The sequence below is a fragment of the Acinonyx jubatus genome, chromosome A2 (genome assembly GCF_027475565.1).
Source record: "Acinonyx jubatus isolate Ajub_Pintada_27869175 chromosome A2, VMU_Ajub_asm_v1.0, whole genome shotgun sequence".
NCBI lineage: Eukaryota > Metazoa > Chordata > Mammalia > Carnivora > Felidae > Acinonyx > Acinonyx jubatus.
Window position 1 is genome coordinate 68,719,411 of NC_069383.1, and position 16,639 is coordinate 68,736,049.

Below are 16,639 nucleotides of genomic sequence, written 5' to 3' on the forward strand. Positions count from 1 at the left end.
TTCAAGTTTTGGGGGGCTTTGTTAGATCTCTTAAGGGTATGTTAATCAATTGTTCCTTTTTAAAATGCTTCTTTTTCTGGCTTTTACAACATAATTTGTATATTGTACATCCTCTTACAGACACACACTTGTATAACTGATCTTCTATTACTGATCTGTGGTGTCTTTCCAACATCCATACCAGGGATGTATGTGCAAGGCAGGGTGACTCCCTTTCTTTCTCTTACCCCCACATATAATTATTCAGCACCGGTGACTAATTTTATCTCCTCTGTATTCTTTTAGCCCTATCCCATCTCTGGTTTCAGGCCCTCAGCCTGTCCTGTCAGAATGTCCCAATAGTTCAGTCTTGCCTCATCTTCCACACTGCAAGCAGAGTGATCCATCTATGTTGTAAACCTCCCCATGCTTCTTCCTGTCTAAAAGCCTTTTGGTCAAGGTGCCTACCCTTCAGCATGGCACCCAACACCCTCATGACATGGTCCCTAGCTGTCCATCCAGACTCTTCATCCACCAGTTCCACAGCTCATGTCACCTTTCATGATCAACGACTGTCATAACTTGCTGTGGTTCTCCAGCAATTTCTGGGCCTCCTGCCTCTCCTTATTTTCTCTGGCTGGGAAATCTTTGCCTTCCACTTCATTGGCCCAAGACACAGCCACTTTCCTACATTCGGCTTAGGCACCATCTCCCCTAAGGGACTTCCAGAGTCCTCAATGTCCCTACAGTGTCCTGGGAACAGGTTGTTGCCTTAACAGGTTATTTACATAGAAGTTAACTATCTATGTGTCTGCCTCCTCACTAGCCCTTGAACTCTTTAAGGGCTGAGTCCATCTCAAGTCATTTAGGTGTTTCCAGCACCTAGCACACTGTCGGCCCTCAATCAGTGTTGATTAATTAACATAATTATGTAATAAACACTTTTGTTGAAAGGTTATATCCGTAATTAACAAAATATTTAAAGCACTTTTCCCTGACCACCATTGCCTTAATTATAAATTTTGATGGCAGAGATAAATGAACGGAATTTTGATGAAGAAAGCTAAGATCTCTGGAGGTTATACATTTAATTTTTCCATTATAATTTGACCTATTTTAGCAGGGCCTATCTGGTCGGGGGGGGGGGGGGAATCTTTTGACCTCTATGATCCTAATAGGCAGCGCTGAAATCAAATAGCCTCACAAATATATGTTCTGCATTATACATACCCATTTGGTACTTAAGAGTTTACAGATTTGGCCTAAAAGTAGATTTGCTAGTGATACTACTTTCCTATCTTCCCACTGACTGGCCAGTGCTTTTGGATGCATTATAGCATAATACAGAGTGGAGTCCCTTCAAAAGGGAACCTACGAGGAAATCTGGCTGAACAGTGACCCAAGGGGACTTCCCACCCGGGTGCGTGCCCCTCCTTGCGGGTCTCAAGGGCCCTGGAATAGCCCCTGGTATGGCGGAATCCGGCAGCTTCCCTCGCAAGGCCAACTACCCCTAGGAGGGCGGACCGCACCCCACCACTGCCCCACGGCCCTCGCCGCTGGACAGCGCAGCCGGGGTCACGTGCGCGCGGCCGGTCCACCGCCCCCGGACCCGAGCCCGCCCCGGCCTCAGGGCAGAGGCCGTAGGATCACGCGCGCCCGGGCGGCTTGGGCCGGGCGCAGCCAATGGGCTGGCGGCGCCCGTCTGACCCGCGCCGGCGGGAGGGCGTGGGGAGGCAGGCCGGGCGCGCACGCTGCCGGGCTGTATCGCCATCCCTGCTGCCGCCGGGACGGGAAGTGAGCCGCCAGGGCCCACAGTGAGATCCAGCCGCCGAGAGGGTCCTGCAGGCGCCCGGACCCGCACCCGGGGCGAAGCATGGCGGCCGCCAAGGTAAGCGTAGGCCCGTTGCCCCGGGGAGCGTGCCGGCCGGCCGGGGCCCGAGGGCTCGGGCGTTCACGTGCCGCCTTGGTGCAACGGGGAAAGCAAATAGAGAGGGGCCCGGGGCAGCTGTACCACCTTGCAGCAGCGGAGGAGGGAGGTGACCGCTTCTCCCGGGCAGCACATGTGGCCCATGCGGGGACGGAGGCCCGACCTTGCAGTAGAAACTTTGTCGGCTGAACCCTCCCACTTGGCCCGGGAGGGAAGTCGGTGCCGGGCTGGCGCTCGGCGGGCTGAGCCAAGGTCGGCTTAGAGAAGCCAGGTGCGCCCGGGGCGAAGGAGGGCCCGGGCTCATCAGGTCCCCTCGGCCACCTCAGAGCACACCTGCTTGTGACCCCGGTTGTTATTGACTCGGGCTTTTCCCGGCGGCACCGCCCGGGCTGAAGCCAGATCCTATTAGGTTTCAAAGGCTCCGCCCTCCCGAGGGTGGGGAAGTCACCTTGACTTCCGTTTTAGAGACTGTTCGGAATAGTTGGCCTGCACGCGTGTGGGTAAAAATGGAGAGGGTCCCCGCCCCGCCCCCCCTTCTCATCTTCCAGCCCCCTCTCCCCATCTGACAACACTTACGTACCGGCCTCCGAGCATTTGAGAGGCTTCTTTTTAGAAATGACAAAACAGATTGTCCTGGGAGCCTGTAACTCTTGTGAAGTTTTACTTAAAAGGAATTCTGCGTAATGTGAATCATTCACTAACCCGGAGGAAAGGCAGCTCCGACAGCTTGACCTTTCCTCTTTTCACCATTTTTTGAAACCTGGACACCATTTCAGTCTCTTTGGACTCCATTTCAACTTTTCTGGCAGAATACCATACTTAGTCCCAATCACTTGAATCATTGGAATTTATTGCTTTTAATTTTAAGTTCACGAAGGCAGCCCTTTAATCAAGCCTATACAACTTCTTAGTTCATTTTAAGTGCAATGAACTTAAATATACCCAACATTTCAAACATTTGTCCTTAATCAAAACTCTGTGATAACCCTCAAGAGGAAAACATGGCCAACACATCATACTCCTATTTATTCAAGCAAACTAATCACATTTGCAATGGAAATTGTAAGCAGACAAATATATTTAAATGCTGTTCTATGACTTAAGTTTCTCCAGACTCCCCAAATCTGCAGGCTTCTTCATGTTTCTAGGCTATGTGGCCTAAGTGGCCTTTTTCTTTTCTGTAATGACTCTTGAGTTCCATCCTCAGGAGTGTGTTCTTGGGTGTGTGCATGAGTGTATTTGTGTGTGTGTGTGTGAACATATTGGTATATATAACTATTTTAGGTAGATTCTTTGAGGATCACTGGTATTTATTTTTGGTAACTACATTAACCCTTTCAAACTCAATGGCTCTTGACCTTTTCTTTGCATTAAATTTGTATCCAGTCAAGATTTCAAGGCCTGATATGAATTTGTTCCTTCCAAGTGACTTCTTCCAGGAGACAGGTGAAAATAGATTCCCATGCTCTTATTATTTTTTATATCTGCATGTGAACTAAATAATTATACTTAATTTGGAGATAAAATAATTGAGGGGCCTAAACTGATGAATGTACATGTAATTTGAGTATAAGAAAAGGATCATGAACTAGTATGAAGTAAAATAAGTGACATGGAAGCAGATTTAACTTTTTGGTTGTATATTAAGCTATCACATCATATCAATAAGTGCAATTGAATTGTAACCAAGTAGTGAGGGGGAAGATGAAACATTTCATTTTTACTCTTTGGGAACTTGTGTGTTTGTTTATTTATTCATTTAGCCTTGCCTCTTTTCAGGATTTCTGATGGCTCATATTATATATACATATATTTACAATCCAAAAAGATATCAAAATCAAGTCAGAGTAGATGAGAAAAGACAGGATAAAGGGAAAGGAAGATGCAGCCATGACTAAAATTAGTGGAAAATAAGGAGGTACTTGCTAGAGGTGACTGCATTTTCTAGCAGCCAGAGTAAAGAGGAAATGATCAGCAAGGTCAGTCAGTTACTTGGGAGAGAAGTCTCCTTGTACTGAGGGCAGTTTCTCCCCATGTCCTTTTATGTGCTGTGAGCAAACTGCATTCAGAACTAGCTCATGACCACAAACATATGTCTGTGGGTTCCATAAGGCCATTTTTAATAATGTCCCTCCTTGTAGCTCCAGGGCAGTGCAGTAAATGTAGTCTTAAAAGTTCCCAAAATGAGCTGTGCTGGTCTACTTTAGTCTAAGAATGCCTCTTACTTAGTGGCCTTTGGGCACTATCCTTGTGAGGTGATTCTGTCAGTTGCGGGTCAGTGCTGGGTGGACTGAGTTAAAGGCTGCGCTGTTAGCCTTTTCCTGGTGTGCAGTTAGTCCATGTTGCTGCATTGAACACAGAGCCATGGGTTTAACAGTCTCATTTACAAGCAGGATTGACATCCCCTCTTAAAACTTGAAGAGCCTGCCTAGGAGAGAGCCCACTCCGATGGAATGTCCCAGAGGTTGGGCCAAGAATCTGAAACTCAACAATTGTAGGTGAATTTCAGCACTCACTGTGGAGAATTGTTTGAATATTTAATTAAGCAGGTCTGATATTTTCTGGATGAACTTAACCACACCTAGCAGTTTCTTGATCTCTTAATCATTTATTCTGAGTTTCCTTGTTCTTTTTTTCCCCCCTCCAAGTGTAACTAATTATTCATGTCCCTCTTCCTTTAAATAGTTCGCATAGGAAGGCCAAGAGGCCAAGAATCTAGTCTTTGGTCTGCTTTTATTTTGATTTCTGCATGAAGACTTCTGCATAATGATGCAAAAGATATTTGTTTTTTCATGAGGTAACATTGATCTAAAACTCTTATTATTTTGAGACAGACTCAAAAAACTTCCATTCTCTTGCTGCCTACTTTCTTAAGGTTCCCTTCCTATATGGTAAATGGTAAGTGGTCTGCCTGTACTATTTGTGTCGTTTTCAGTATTTCTTTTAAAACCTTCCAAGCACTGCCCTGCATGTATTAAAATGTAAATGAGTTTTTTAAATGATATTTCATGCAACTTCACAAAAAATGCATTTTTAAAAAGTAGTAATAAGGGGAAACCTCCCCTTTGCCCCCATTTGGTTGTAGCGAACATTCCCTCTTGGTCATTGGTTGAATTTGTACATTAATAATGATGAAATGAAACTAGATGAAACTTAAAAGTTAGAGAATGCTTACTTGAGTTCAGGCGTGAGAGATGTTCAGATATAAAACTGGACATGGACTGATAATTTGGCCTAGAACCAAAGGAAATTTGGAACAAATTGAAGCATTAATAATAATGAAAATTTGGTCTGTAGGACTAGAACACTTAGGATTGATACTGCATTCTTGGAGGAGTTGTTGCTATGATCACTGATCACTGACTGCTTCAGAGTTGTGTATCATGTTCTTTCTAATGTTCCAAATGGGACTAAACTGAGGATGTGAAAATGAATTGGTCTCCTTTTGGGCCTTCTAGAAAACCACAACTATACTATAGGCTGAATCCTGTCATGGAAGTGCCCTAAGTAGTGGTTAGTGCCACAAAAGGGGCTATGGAAGCACTGGGGAAGGAGATGGATTCTGTGGGGGTGGAAGGAGGAAACCTCTCAAAAGTGGTGGTATTTCAGCAAGAATGGCTGGGGAAAGAGCGAAGACCCGTTCCAGTGGTAAGAAACCACAAATGTAAGGCCGAAGTGACAACACTTGCTACTTGTAGGGGATAGGATAGCAGGTAATGAAATCCATAAAAGAGCAGCGAACCCTCCCTGAGTACTTACTAGATAAGAGATTTGGTCTAATGCTTCTTGTTAGTAACTTACCTGTATCCTGTAGCAGTCCTGTGAGTTACATGCTATCATCCATGATTTACAGATGATGACTCTGGACACCAAGAGTTGATGTAAGTGGCTGAAGAGCAGATAATTAGGAAGTGAAGGAGCTGGAGTTCAGGTCCAGCCAGTCTGGCTCCAGAGTCTGCTCTTACCCTGTGCTCCCTAGGGTCTGCCTGCGTGGTAGTTTGGGTAGAGAGTAGAGCGCATGAGAGAGGGGAGATGGCTTAGGAGGGAAATTAGGTGCTTCAGAGTAAGCCAGATTTTTATGTAAGAACCACTTACACAGTGTCTGCTATGTGCCAGGAACTTTCCCAAGTGCTTTACAAATAATAACTCAATTACTTTTCATAATAGCAAGAAGGGTGCTATTTTTGTCCTTATTTTAATAGGTGAGAAAACTGAGGTCCAGAAAGGTTAAGTAATTTCCTTAAAGTTATATAGTAAGTAAGTGATACAGCCTGGATTTGAACCTTGCCAGTATTTTTTCAGTGTCTTTGCTCTTAACCTGTCTCCACCTCTCCCAGGCCTTAAAAAGAGTTCTGTTTGCAAAGGTGCATGTGAAAATTCACATGTTATCAGTTATGGACGTATGTATTTCCTGGTCTTCCTAGTCCAGTAGTTTGTAGCACACTGTGACACTCAGTGTATGTTTCATTGCAGTGTTGATTTGCTATAGCTTTCTTTAAAAAAAAAATTTTTTTTAATGTTTATTTTTGAGAGAGAGAGAGAGAGAGAAAGAGAGAGGCAGAGCTTGAGTAGGGGAGGGGTAGAGTGAGAGGAAGACACAGAATCCAAAGCAGGCTCCAGTGTCTGAGCTGTCAGCACAGAGCCCGATGCAGGGCTTGAACTCACCAGCTATAAGATCATGACCTGAGCCAAAGTCCGGTGTTTAAATGACTGAGCCACCCAGGCGCCCCTGGCTTTCTTTAAAAAAAAAAAAAAAATTATTATTATTTTTTTTTAAATTTTTTTTTAACGTTTTATTTATTTTTGAGACAGAGAGAGACAGAGCATGAATGGGGGAGGGGCAGAGAGAGAGGGAGACACAGAATCGGAAACAGGCTCCAGGCTCTGAGCCATCAGCCCAGAGCCTGACGCGGGGCTCGAACTCACGGACCACGAGATCGTGACCTGAGCTGAAGTCGGCCGCTTAACCAACTGAGCCACCCAGGCGCCCCCCCCACCAAAAAAAATTATTTTTGAGAGAGAGAGAGAGCGAGTGAGCACGGGGGAGGGGCAGAGAGAGAGGGAGCCACAGAATCCGAAGCAGGCTCCAGGCTCTGAGCTGTCAGCACAGAGCCCCACGTGGGGCTTAAACCCACGAACCAGGCCGTGTCCTAAGCCGAAATTGGATGCTTCACTGACTAAGCCACCCAGGCACCCTGATTTGCTATGGCTTTCAAACCACATTGCTGAGGCCAAGAATTGTCATATACCTTTTTTTAAAAATAGCTTTATTGAGAATTCATGTACCATACAATTCACTCATTTAAAGTGTACAATTCAGTAGTTTTCATATATTCACAGAGTTGGGCAACTATCCATGCTGTCATATGCCTTTGTAAAAATCTTAATCCACTGTTTACTACTAAGGACTTGGACTGTATTTTTAAGCTCCATGCTTTTCTCATTTCTCATCCTATAACAATGCCCTATTCAAACGTTTGTTAATGAGGATGAAATGAGATTTGGGCTTATCACAGATCTTCTTTAAATGGGAAGTTTCTTTCCCTTATGGTAAAACCACTAGGTATTTAGTGATATCACAACATCATAATAAAGCAGAGCAGTTTTTGTGCTAGACAGGAAGGAAAAAAAAAGTTTGAATTGTTTTTATGCTACCACGATGATGGTAAGTTTCTGTGGTTCTGCTGAGGTTTGGATTTAGAGTTTCTTAAATTGATGGAGCTGGTGAGGAATGGGTTTAAATAACACAGTGGTCCTCTCTCCTCCCTACCAGTCCTGTCCCCTCTTGCTAGGTAAAGAAACGGAGTCCCAGAAAAATGTGTAATTGGACCAAGTCCCCTGATAAACCCTTTTGCTTTTTGCACACAGGCCACATGCCTTCACCAATGTTGGTCAGCAAATAGAGAACTGGGGTGGGTGGGAAGGGTTTAAAGCCAAGCTATGGTGTAAGAAAGTCAGGGAGCAGGTCTTTTTGAATATTGAGTTCATAAGATTGGTGGAGGGGCTCTGACTCCTTCTGCTTCTTTGACCTGATGTCCTGTGTCCAGCCTCTGCTTTTGTTGAGTTCTCAGATGGAATCATTCCTCCCTGAGTTTTCCACTATCTGTGAGGATTAGGCCTACTGAGCATGGTTTCTTCCTACTCTCCTTGCCCAGCATTTGCTGCTTCATAAGCACCCATCCTTCCTGTCATGATGCCTTGGATGCCTTTGAGTGAGTCTTGGAACAGAAGAATGTGTGAATCTGCAGACGTGTGCTGGTTTTGCTGGGGAGTAAGGAGGATGTGCCCTTGCTGCAGTGATATAATTCCCTTAGCAAATGTATTTAACAGCAACTGAGCAAGCACTATTTTCATGGCCTGTTTAACCAGACCTTCTTGTTGGGTTAAATCGCCCCAATTTATGGTGGCTCTGGTCTGTTACCTCAGAATTATTCCCAGTGGTTTATTTGTAGCGTGGTGGTCTGGTTTGTTGATTAGAAACATTTATAAGATAGAGTACTCGTACTCACCATTTCCTTTGGAAATTTGCTGTGCAGTTGCATGAGTGAAAATAGGCCCTGATGGTTCCTTTTGAGTTGAGGTGCTGACGACATAGCAAAGTTGGCAGTGTTGAAATTTTTAGTAATTTAGCCTAAATAAACCACTCTGTTTAATGACTGTTATTAGGCTGGTAGCTTTGTCTTGGTTTCCACACGTAGTCACAGTTTCCACATGTTATCCATGAAAATTGTTGACTTGATACAAGAGTCAGATATTTCAAGATACACTTATTGTTCTATGGTAAAACATCTTTTGTGTCAGACTTATGCAGTACAATTTGTAAGAAAACTGTAAAGTGTAGGGGAGGGAAAAGTTCTCCCGGACTCTCCTAGGGTCCCTGGCTGGATCTGAAAATTAAACTGACAGAAACAGATGGGAGAAATGTATACAAGTTTCATTGAATTTTTACATATACATGGGAGGCTTCACAAGAGAATGAAGACCCAAAGAAGGGACCAGAGTAGGAAGCTTTTATTCCTTTTAAACAAAGAAAGAGTGGGTTTGTGAAGAATTGACAAGACAGAGGCATTTGGGCTAGGAGTAGTAAATGGTGAAGAAGTAACTAGGAGATAAGGGTTAGTTTAATGATGTTTAATGATGTACAGTTTAATGATGTACAGCTTTCTGGGTCCCCAATTCCCCACCTCTGGTGATAAGAATGTCTTTTCTCCTCCTAGTGCAGGGAAGGTACCCTGGTACCCTTCACATGGGGATTCTATGACTGATTTCAGGAAAAAGGGCTGTGGGGAGAAGGTCAGAGTGACTTTCCTCCTTTTGCTGTTTTCTCAGACTCCTTTAGCTTAAGATTTTCCATATGCCAAAATGCTACATTGTGGTGCAATATGCCCTGAACTCCATCATGAGCCTGATTTGAACAGGCTTGTAGCTCCAGGTGCCTGTTTAGAAGTTTCTCCAAGGTAGACATGTGATTTTTATATTGTCTGATTCTGGTCACAGTTCTAGACTGAGCAGTTGAGGAGCTCAGAACTGCTTTCTTATATGGGAAGAGGCTGCAAGAATGTTTTGTTTTGTTTATTTATTTTTAAATCAGTAGCTCTGGTTTCGTGAGGAGCTAGACAGGCAGGAGTGGTTATATGCCCACTTCTTCCACTAATGGTGAGAACTTGGACAAGTCTAACTTCTCTGGGTACTTAGTGTCACCTTATGGAAAACAGGGACCATCTGTGATGTGTGTGATGAGCAAATGCAGTGTAACATGTGAAACCACTGCGAATTATCAAGGAATGTCAAGAGATGTTGTTGCGGGCTGTGGGATATTTCCACCTAACTGAAAACCGGGGGACAAAGATATTATTTGACATACCTGAACAAAACGTAGCGTGCTTTTCTTAAGCTTGTGATCCATTTTAGTATTCACCATAATGGCTAGCCTCTGTGGCTGCTTAGCCAAATTCTCTGAGTGGTCCACCTGGAGCTTGGCTGTTAGAAGTTTTGGTCCATGGACCCGCAGCATTGGTTTACTTGGGAGCTTGTTAGAATTGCAGCATATTTTGAGGAATCTCCATAATGTTCTCCAGAGTGGCCGCACCAGTTTGCATTCCTACCGGCAGTGCAAAAGGATTCCCCTTTCTCTGCATCCCCGCCAACATTTGTTGTTGCCTGACAACAATGTTATCCATTCTGACAGGTGTGAGATGGTATCTCATTGTGGTTTTGATTTGTATTTCCTGATGATGAGTGATGTTGAGCATCTTTTCATGTGTCTGTTAGCCATCTGGATGTCTTCTTTGGAAAAGTATCTGTTCATTGCCTGTTTCTTTACTGGATTATTTGTTTTTTGGGTGTTGGGTTTGATAGGTTCTTTATAGATTTTGGATACTAACCCTTTATCCGATATATCATTTGCAAATATCTTCTCCCATTCTGTCAGTTGCCTTTTGGTTTTGTTGATTGTTTCCTTTGCTGTGCGGAGGCTTTTTATCTTGATGAGGTCCCAGTAGTTCATTTTTGCTTTTGGTTCCCTTGCCTCCGGAGACGTGTTGAGTAAGAAGTTGCTCTGGCTGAGGTCAAAGAGGTTGCTGTCTGATTTCTCTTGAAGGATTTTGATGGTTTCCTGTCTCACATTTAGGTCTTTCGTCCATTTGGAATTTATTTTTGTGTATGGTGTAAGAAAGTGGTCCAGGTTCATTCTTCTGCATGTTGCTGTCCAGTTTTCCCAACACCATTTGCTGAAGAGACTGTCTTTTTTCCATTGGATATTCTTTCCTGCTTTGTCAAAGATTAGTTGGCCATATGTTTGTGGGTCCATTTCTGGGTTTTCTATTCTGTTCCATTGATCTTTGTGTCTGTTTTTGTGCCAGTACCATACTGTCTTGATGATTACAGCTTTGTAATACAGCTTGAAGTCTGGAGTTGTGTTGCCTCCAGCTTTGGTTTTCTTTTTCAACATTACTTTGGCTATTTGGTATATTTCTGATTCCATACAAATTTTAGAATTGTTTGTTCTAGTTCCGTGAAGAATGCTGGTGTTATTTTGATAGGGGTTGTAAACTACCCTACAATCTATCAATTGCACTGCTAGGTATTTATCTGAAGAATACAAAAATGTTGATTTGAAGGGGCACATGCACTCCAATGTTTATAGCAGCACTATCAACAATAGCCATATTATGGAAAGAGCCTAAATGTCCGTCGACTGATGAAAGGATAAAGAAGATGAGGTAAATGTATATAATAGAATATTACTTGGCGATGAAAAGGAATGAAGTCTTGCCATTCGCAACAACATGGATGGAACTAGAGTGTATTATGCTAAGTGAAATAAGTCAGTCAGAGAAAGACAAATACCATATGATTTCACTTATACGTGGAATTTAAGAAACAAAACAGATGAACATAGGAGAAAGGAAGAAAAGATAAAAAGAGAGAGGGAGGCAAACTATAAGAGACTCTTAAATACAGAGAACAAACTGAAGGTTGCTGGAGGGGTGTTGGGTAGGGGGATCGGCTAGATGGGTGATGGGCATTAAGGAGGGCAGTTTGGATGAGCACTGCATTTTATATGTAAGTGATGAATCACTAAATTCTACTCCTGAAATCATTATTACATTATATGTTAACTAACTTGGATTTAAACAAAATTTAATGATTTAAAAAAGAATTCCAGCATTTTTGGACTTATGCCAGGCCAAAGATTCTGTTGCATTAGAATCTGCCTTTCAACTAGATCCTCACGGGACTGCATGCACATTAAAGTTTAAGGAATATTGGTCTGGAGCTCTCATTACTGTGTAATTAAATGTAGCTACCTTTCTAAACCAAGGGTGCAGCACCTTTTGAATTGGTTGTAAGTTAGTCCAACTTTTTGCAGAATTAAATACATAGTGATAAAATTCAGTATAAATTTTAGGGTTTTTAGGGATTCATTTTGATTCCACATTGGGGTCAGGGTATTATTTTTGGAACACATGTCTGAATTATTATTTAAGGAAATGTATGATTATTATACAAGGGTTGTACTTTTCTCCATTTCTTAACTACCCACACATACTTAAAGTTCCCGAATATGAACTTACATGTATTCTCTTTTTCGATATTCTCTCCTAAAGGTCACCAGTGACCTCAGTTCTGAAACTGTTGCCCTATCTTCTTTATTACTGGCCTGGTGGGACCTCTCCCCCCCCTGTCCCACCCCTTTCTTCCTATAGCACCTTCTGTCAGCTTTCATAATGTCCCCTCTCATGGGTGGCCTCTTAACTCATATTATTGCTTTATTCTCCTTTGTGGGCTTCCTTTCGTCCTTCTTTTCCCCCCGAAATGTTGGTGTCCTGAGACTGTCTTCCCCCTGGAGGGTGATGGCTACGTGTAACTCAGTCTGGGCAGCTCTCTCAAGCAGCAGCCTTGCGTTTTCAGCTGTTTGTTGGAAATCTCAACTTTTCTGCCTCAGAGATAATTCAAACTCTGCTTACCCAGAATTGAATTCATCTTCTTGGTCATTCCTGTCTTTCAGTCTGTAAATTAACTTTCCTGCTGATTAAAATGTCCGATTAGTTCAATTGAGTACCTGATGTGGTCAGCCAGGTGAGACCATCAGCAGTAATTTGGATGTGGACAAAGAGATGGGTCTGTGAAACCCTTCTGCTGCCCTTCTTGTGTCCTGTCTCTTCCATTTATGCCCAGGTCTTCATTACCTTTTAGCCACAGCGTTTCTATAGCTTCCAAGCTAGTCTTGCCTTTGGTCTGTTCCCTTTCCTTCCGTCTCCATGCTATCCAGCACCGTCAAAGGCAGCTTCTAAGATTGGCTCTTGTTCCCATGCTAATAGCAGTACTGTGTTCACATGGACAGCACCTAACAGTTTTTAAAAGATGTATTCGTGTGTGCGATTGATACCAACTATCTGTCAGCTCATACTGTACTGGGCTTCTGAAATGAGTCAACTATCAGACTTGTTTTCAAGAACTCACAGTCTAATGGGATTAAAATAACCAGATGATATGAAGACCCAAGCTTCACTATTTTATCTTTATTATCAACAGGGTAGCCGGGAAGGTACTGTAGCCTCATTTGACAGGGCAACTTAAGGTTCAGAAAGGTTATGCAAATAACAATAACAACAGCAGGTTCCATTTATTTAATACTTATAAAGTCAGGCACTGTTCTAGGCACTCTGTGTATATGAAGGAATCTAGTCTTCTCAACAGTTTTATGACATATAAGTGCTGTTCTTATCTCCATTATAAAGATGGGCAACTGCATCTGAACAGAGTATTTAATATTTAAGTCTCTTGAGGACAGAGAGGTTAAATGATTTGTCCAAGGGCACAGAGTTTAGAATTGGCAGATTTGAAGACAAGCAGCCTGGGTCCAGAGTCCACGTACGTAACCACTGTGTGACATTGCCTTCTTTAATTTACCTTGTCACACAGTGTAGTTTCATGTTGCCTACAGAATAAGATTTAATCTCTGTAGCCAGCCAATGCCTCTTTGATCTTGGCTGTTGTCTAGTTTTTCCAGTATTACTGCACACTCATTCCCTTCGGATATCCTTCACAGTGGTTTATGAATGGGACCCCTGTTTGCATTGCTGGCCAGAAAGCTATGGCAACAGTGTAGCAGGGAAAAAGGGAGTCTGTTTGTTTGTTTGTTTGTTTGTTGTTTAACTTAGAGCTCAGTCAGAGACAGATATGTTTTTTTGTCATTTCTCTATGTTGGTCGGCTGGGTTTTTTTCAGTTCTCTTTAGTTCTTAGGAAAAAGGGTCTTAGTTTTATTTCGCCATTCATTGAAGCACCTGTCAGGATGTTAAAATCCATGTCCTAGGTTTATAGTTATTATGGCTGGTTTGTTCTAATCAAGATTCAGACACAAGCCACACATGGCATTTGACTGATACACCTTTTAAATCTTGTTAATCTATATGTTCTCCTACCTCTCTTACTCTGTTTCCTTGAGGTTTATTTGTTGAGGGAATAGGGTCATCTTTCCTATAGTCTCCTACAATTTGGATTGCTTCCCCCTGGTTTTCCTCTGTCCCCAGTGTTTTCAGACAAGTGATAGATATGGAGGCTTGATCAAGTTTAGGGTTTTATTTATTTTTATTTTTTGTTTTGGCTAGAGTACCTCCTAAGGGGTGCTGGGTGCCTCTCTCAGGTTATGGGGTACTTGGTACTGGGTACAGCGTCAGGGGGCACATAATTCTTGGTTGTTTCCTGTGTTGTTATGTTTGATCAGTGGGGCTTGGATGTTGCTTTTCTATGCCAACAACTGTTTGCATAATGGCTTATTTTATTTTTAAGGTTTATTTATTTATTTTGAGAGCGAGAGTGAGAGAGAGAGAAATATCCCAGGCAGGCTCCACACTGTCAGTGCAGAACTTGATGCAGGGCTCAAACTCATGAACCATGAGATCATCACCTGAGCCTAAGTCAGACATTTAACTGACTGAGCTACCCAGGTGCCCCAGAATGGCTTATTTTAGTTGGCTAAATTTTAATATTAACAGTCATTCTCATGTATTATGATTTTCATTCTTGAAACACACACGTGCATGTATATATGTATATATATTACAGTGAGTGTGTATCACAGTTATTACAAAAACTAATGGCTATTAAAATCATTTGGATGTTAATGGCTGTAGAGTTTGGAATGGTGAAAAGATTATTGCTGATGGTTGTCCAACATTGTGAATACATGAAATGGCACTGAATTGTACACTTAAAAATGGTTAAAGTGTTAAGTTTTATGTATATTTTACCATGATAAAAACAAATCAGTTATAAATGGATTGTAATACATTGAATTAAAAAAAAAACAAAACAAAACCAATACCATCATTCTATGAGTGAATAGTATTCATGCTCCAAAAAGTAAAACTGAGGTAGAGGGTAGGAGGTAAAGTTCTTATTTAGCGAAGAATTGCCAACCAATAAAGGTAGAAGGCTTGATTGAATTAGAAAAAGGAAAAAAAATCATTTTGCAACCTGCAGGTAATAATGGATTCGCACAAGGGTCTCCAGTGGATGCCAAAACCATTCAGTGAAAGACAGTTGGAATTCCTATGGTCTCAAAGTATCTCCTTGTAAATTACTTACTAATTACAAAGGAGGAAGAAGGTACCTTTACAATGAAGGACTCTGCCGCAATCTGTGATCCAATTTAACATCATCAGGAAATGGGACAAGCTATCATCACTGATGTGATGTAGTAGGAAGTACCCAGCATATGCATAACTTTTGGAGACTTCTTGCTAACAATGTTGAATCTGAATCTAATCATGGAGAAACAGACAAATTCAGAAAGTAGGACTTTCTGTAAAACCTCTGGTCTGACTTCAAAAATGTCGGTGTTATGAATGAAAAGGCTAGATTAAAGGAGACCTCCAAAGAGATGTGACAGCCAAATGCAGGGCTTGGGCTTGGATCCAAAATAAATAAGCAAAACAGTAAAATAAGTAAATGAAAGAATGCCCAGTTGGCGTAACTCGAATAAGGAGAATATATTAAGCGATTCTGTATTAGTTTACTAGGGCTGCCGTAACAAAGTACCACAGACAGAGTGGCTTAGACAACAGAAATTTATTTTCTCACAGATTTGGAGGCCAGAAGTCCAAGATCAAGGTGTTGGCAGAGTTGGCAAGGTGAGAGAAGATTTAGAATTAGCTCTTTGGCTCCTAGGTGACCTTTTTGACCCTGTGTCTTCACATGGTCTTCCCATTGTGTCTGTGTCCTAATTTGGTTTCTTGTGAGCGTTCACACACTTATTTTATTGCAGGTTGATGTTGACTCTGAGTTTGCAGATTCCTCTTCTTTCCATTGCCCACCGTCTCTGTTCCAGAGGTAAAAAAAGCTCAACCCCTGGTTCTGTTTTTTGGTGGTTCTTGAAGATTTGTTAGCCCTATTTTGGTGTCCATCAGCAGGTCGAGAAGAGCCTGGTCTTGACCTTTGTCCAGTTTTCTGTTGGACTATTTGTCTTTTCACATTGATTTGTTCTCAGAGCACTTTTAAATTAAGAACCTTGGCCCTTTGTCCTATCTGTTGCACATTTTTTTTGTAGTTGTTTGATATTTAACTGGTTCATACTCACTTTTGATTTCTTTTTTATGTTACATATTTATTAATCTTTTTGTTTATGGATTCTGGGCTGTCAGTCATGTTTAAATACAGCTTCCCCACTTCATATAAGAAACCACTTGTGTTTTTCTAGTACTCTTTCTCTCTTTTGGAAGATTATTTACTAATTATCTGCAGTTATTTTGATACAAGATGAAAGGTGGGGAACCAGTTTAATTTTTGTTGTTGTTGTTCAACCCTAGGGGGTCACGAACTTTCACTAGTGCCACATCACCAGCTGGCATGACCTGCTGCCAGCCCAGGCCAGACCTTCTGCTGGCTTAGGTTCTAAAGGGAAAATACCATCAGTTCAGAAAGCCAAGAGAGCCTCCCTTGAGGCTCAGCTGCCTTCCAATGACTCAGTCAGCTCTGCCGCTGGGAACATGGAAACGGTGTCAGTAACTGGGAAGCAAGGCACTGTTAGATTCTCCCCCAGCATCCACCACTTTCATTCAGTCCTTCCTTCCCCTGTCTCCTCCACACTCACGGATAACACAGGAAGTCACATTGCTGGTTAGTGATAGGGTGAGAATTTAAATGTCCATTTGCAAAGCCCATAAAATAGGGGCAGATAGCATTCTGTGAGGGAAATCTGGTTGGACAATCTGGAAAATCTTCCCAGA

General features: G+C 42.3%; 1 protein-coding gene across 6 annotated transcripts in view; it reads left to right on the top strand.

Moving 5' to 3' along the window:
* The first annotated feature begins 1,616 nt into the window (after window positions 1-1,616).
* SLC25A13 (solute carrier family 25 member 13) overlaps window positions 1,617-16,639 on the top strand; it is a 183,779-nt gene continuing 168,756 nt past the window's right edge. For 3 of the 6 annotated variants that reach the window (XM_053218423.1, XM_027071933.2, XM_027071935.2), the window contains exons 1-2: window positions 1,621-1,867; window positions 15,679-15,743. Coding sequence is in view for 2 of the 6 variants with exons in the window: in XM_053218425.1 (XP_053074400.1) it covers window positions 1,853-1,867 (15 nt within the window). In the remaining 4 variants the exon portion in view is untranslated. Of the gene's footprint in view, window positions 1,868-15,678; window positions 15,744-16,639 lie in introns of all 6 variants that reach the window. The other 3 variants (XM_053218425.1, XM_027071932.2, XM_053218426.1) reach the window with 3 other exon arrangements.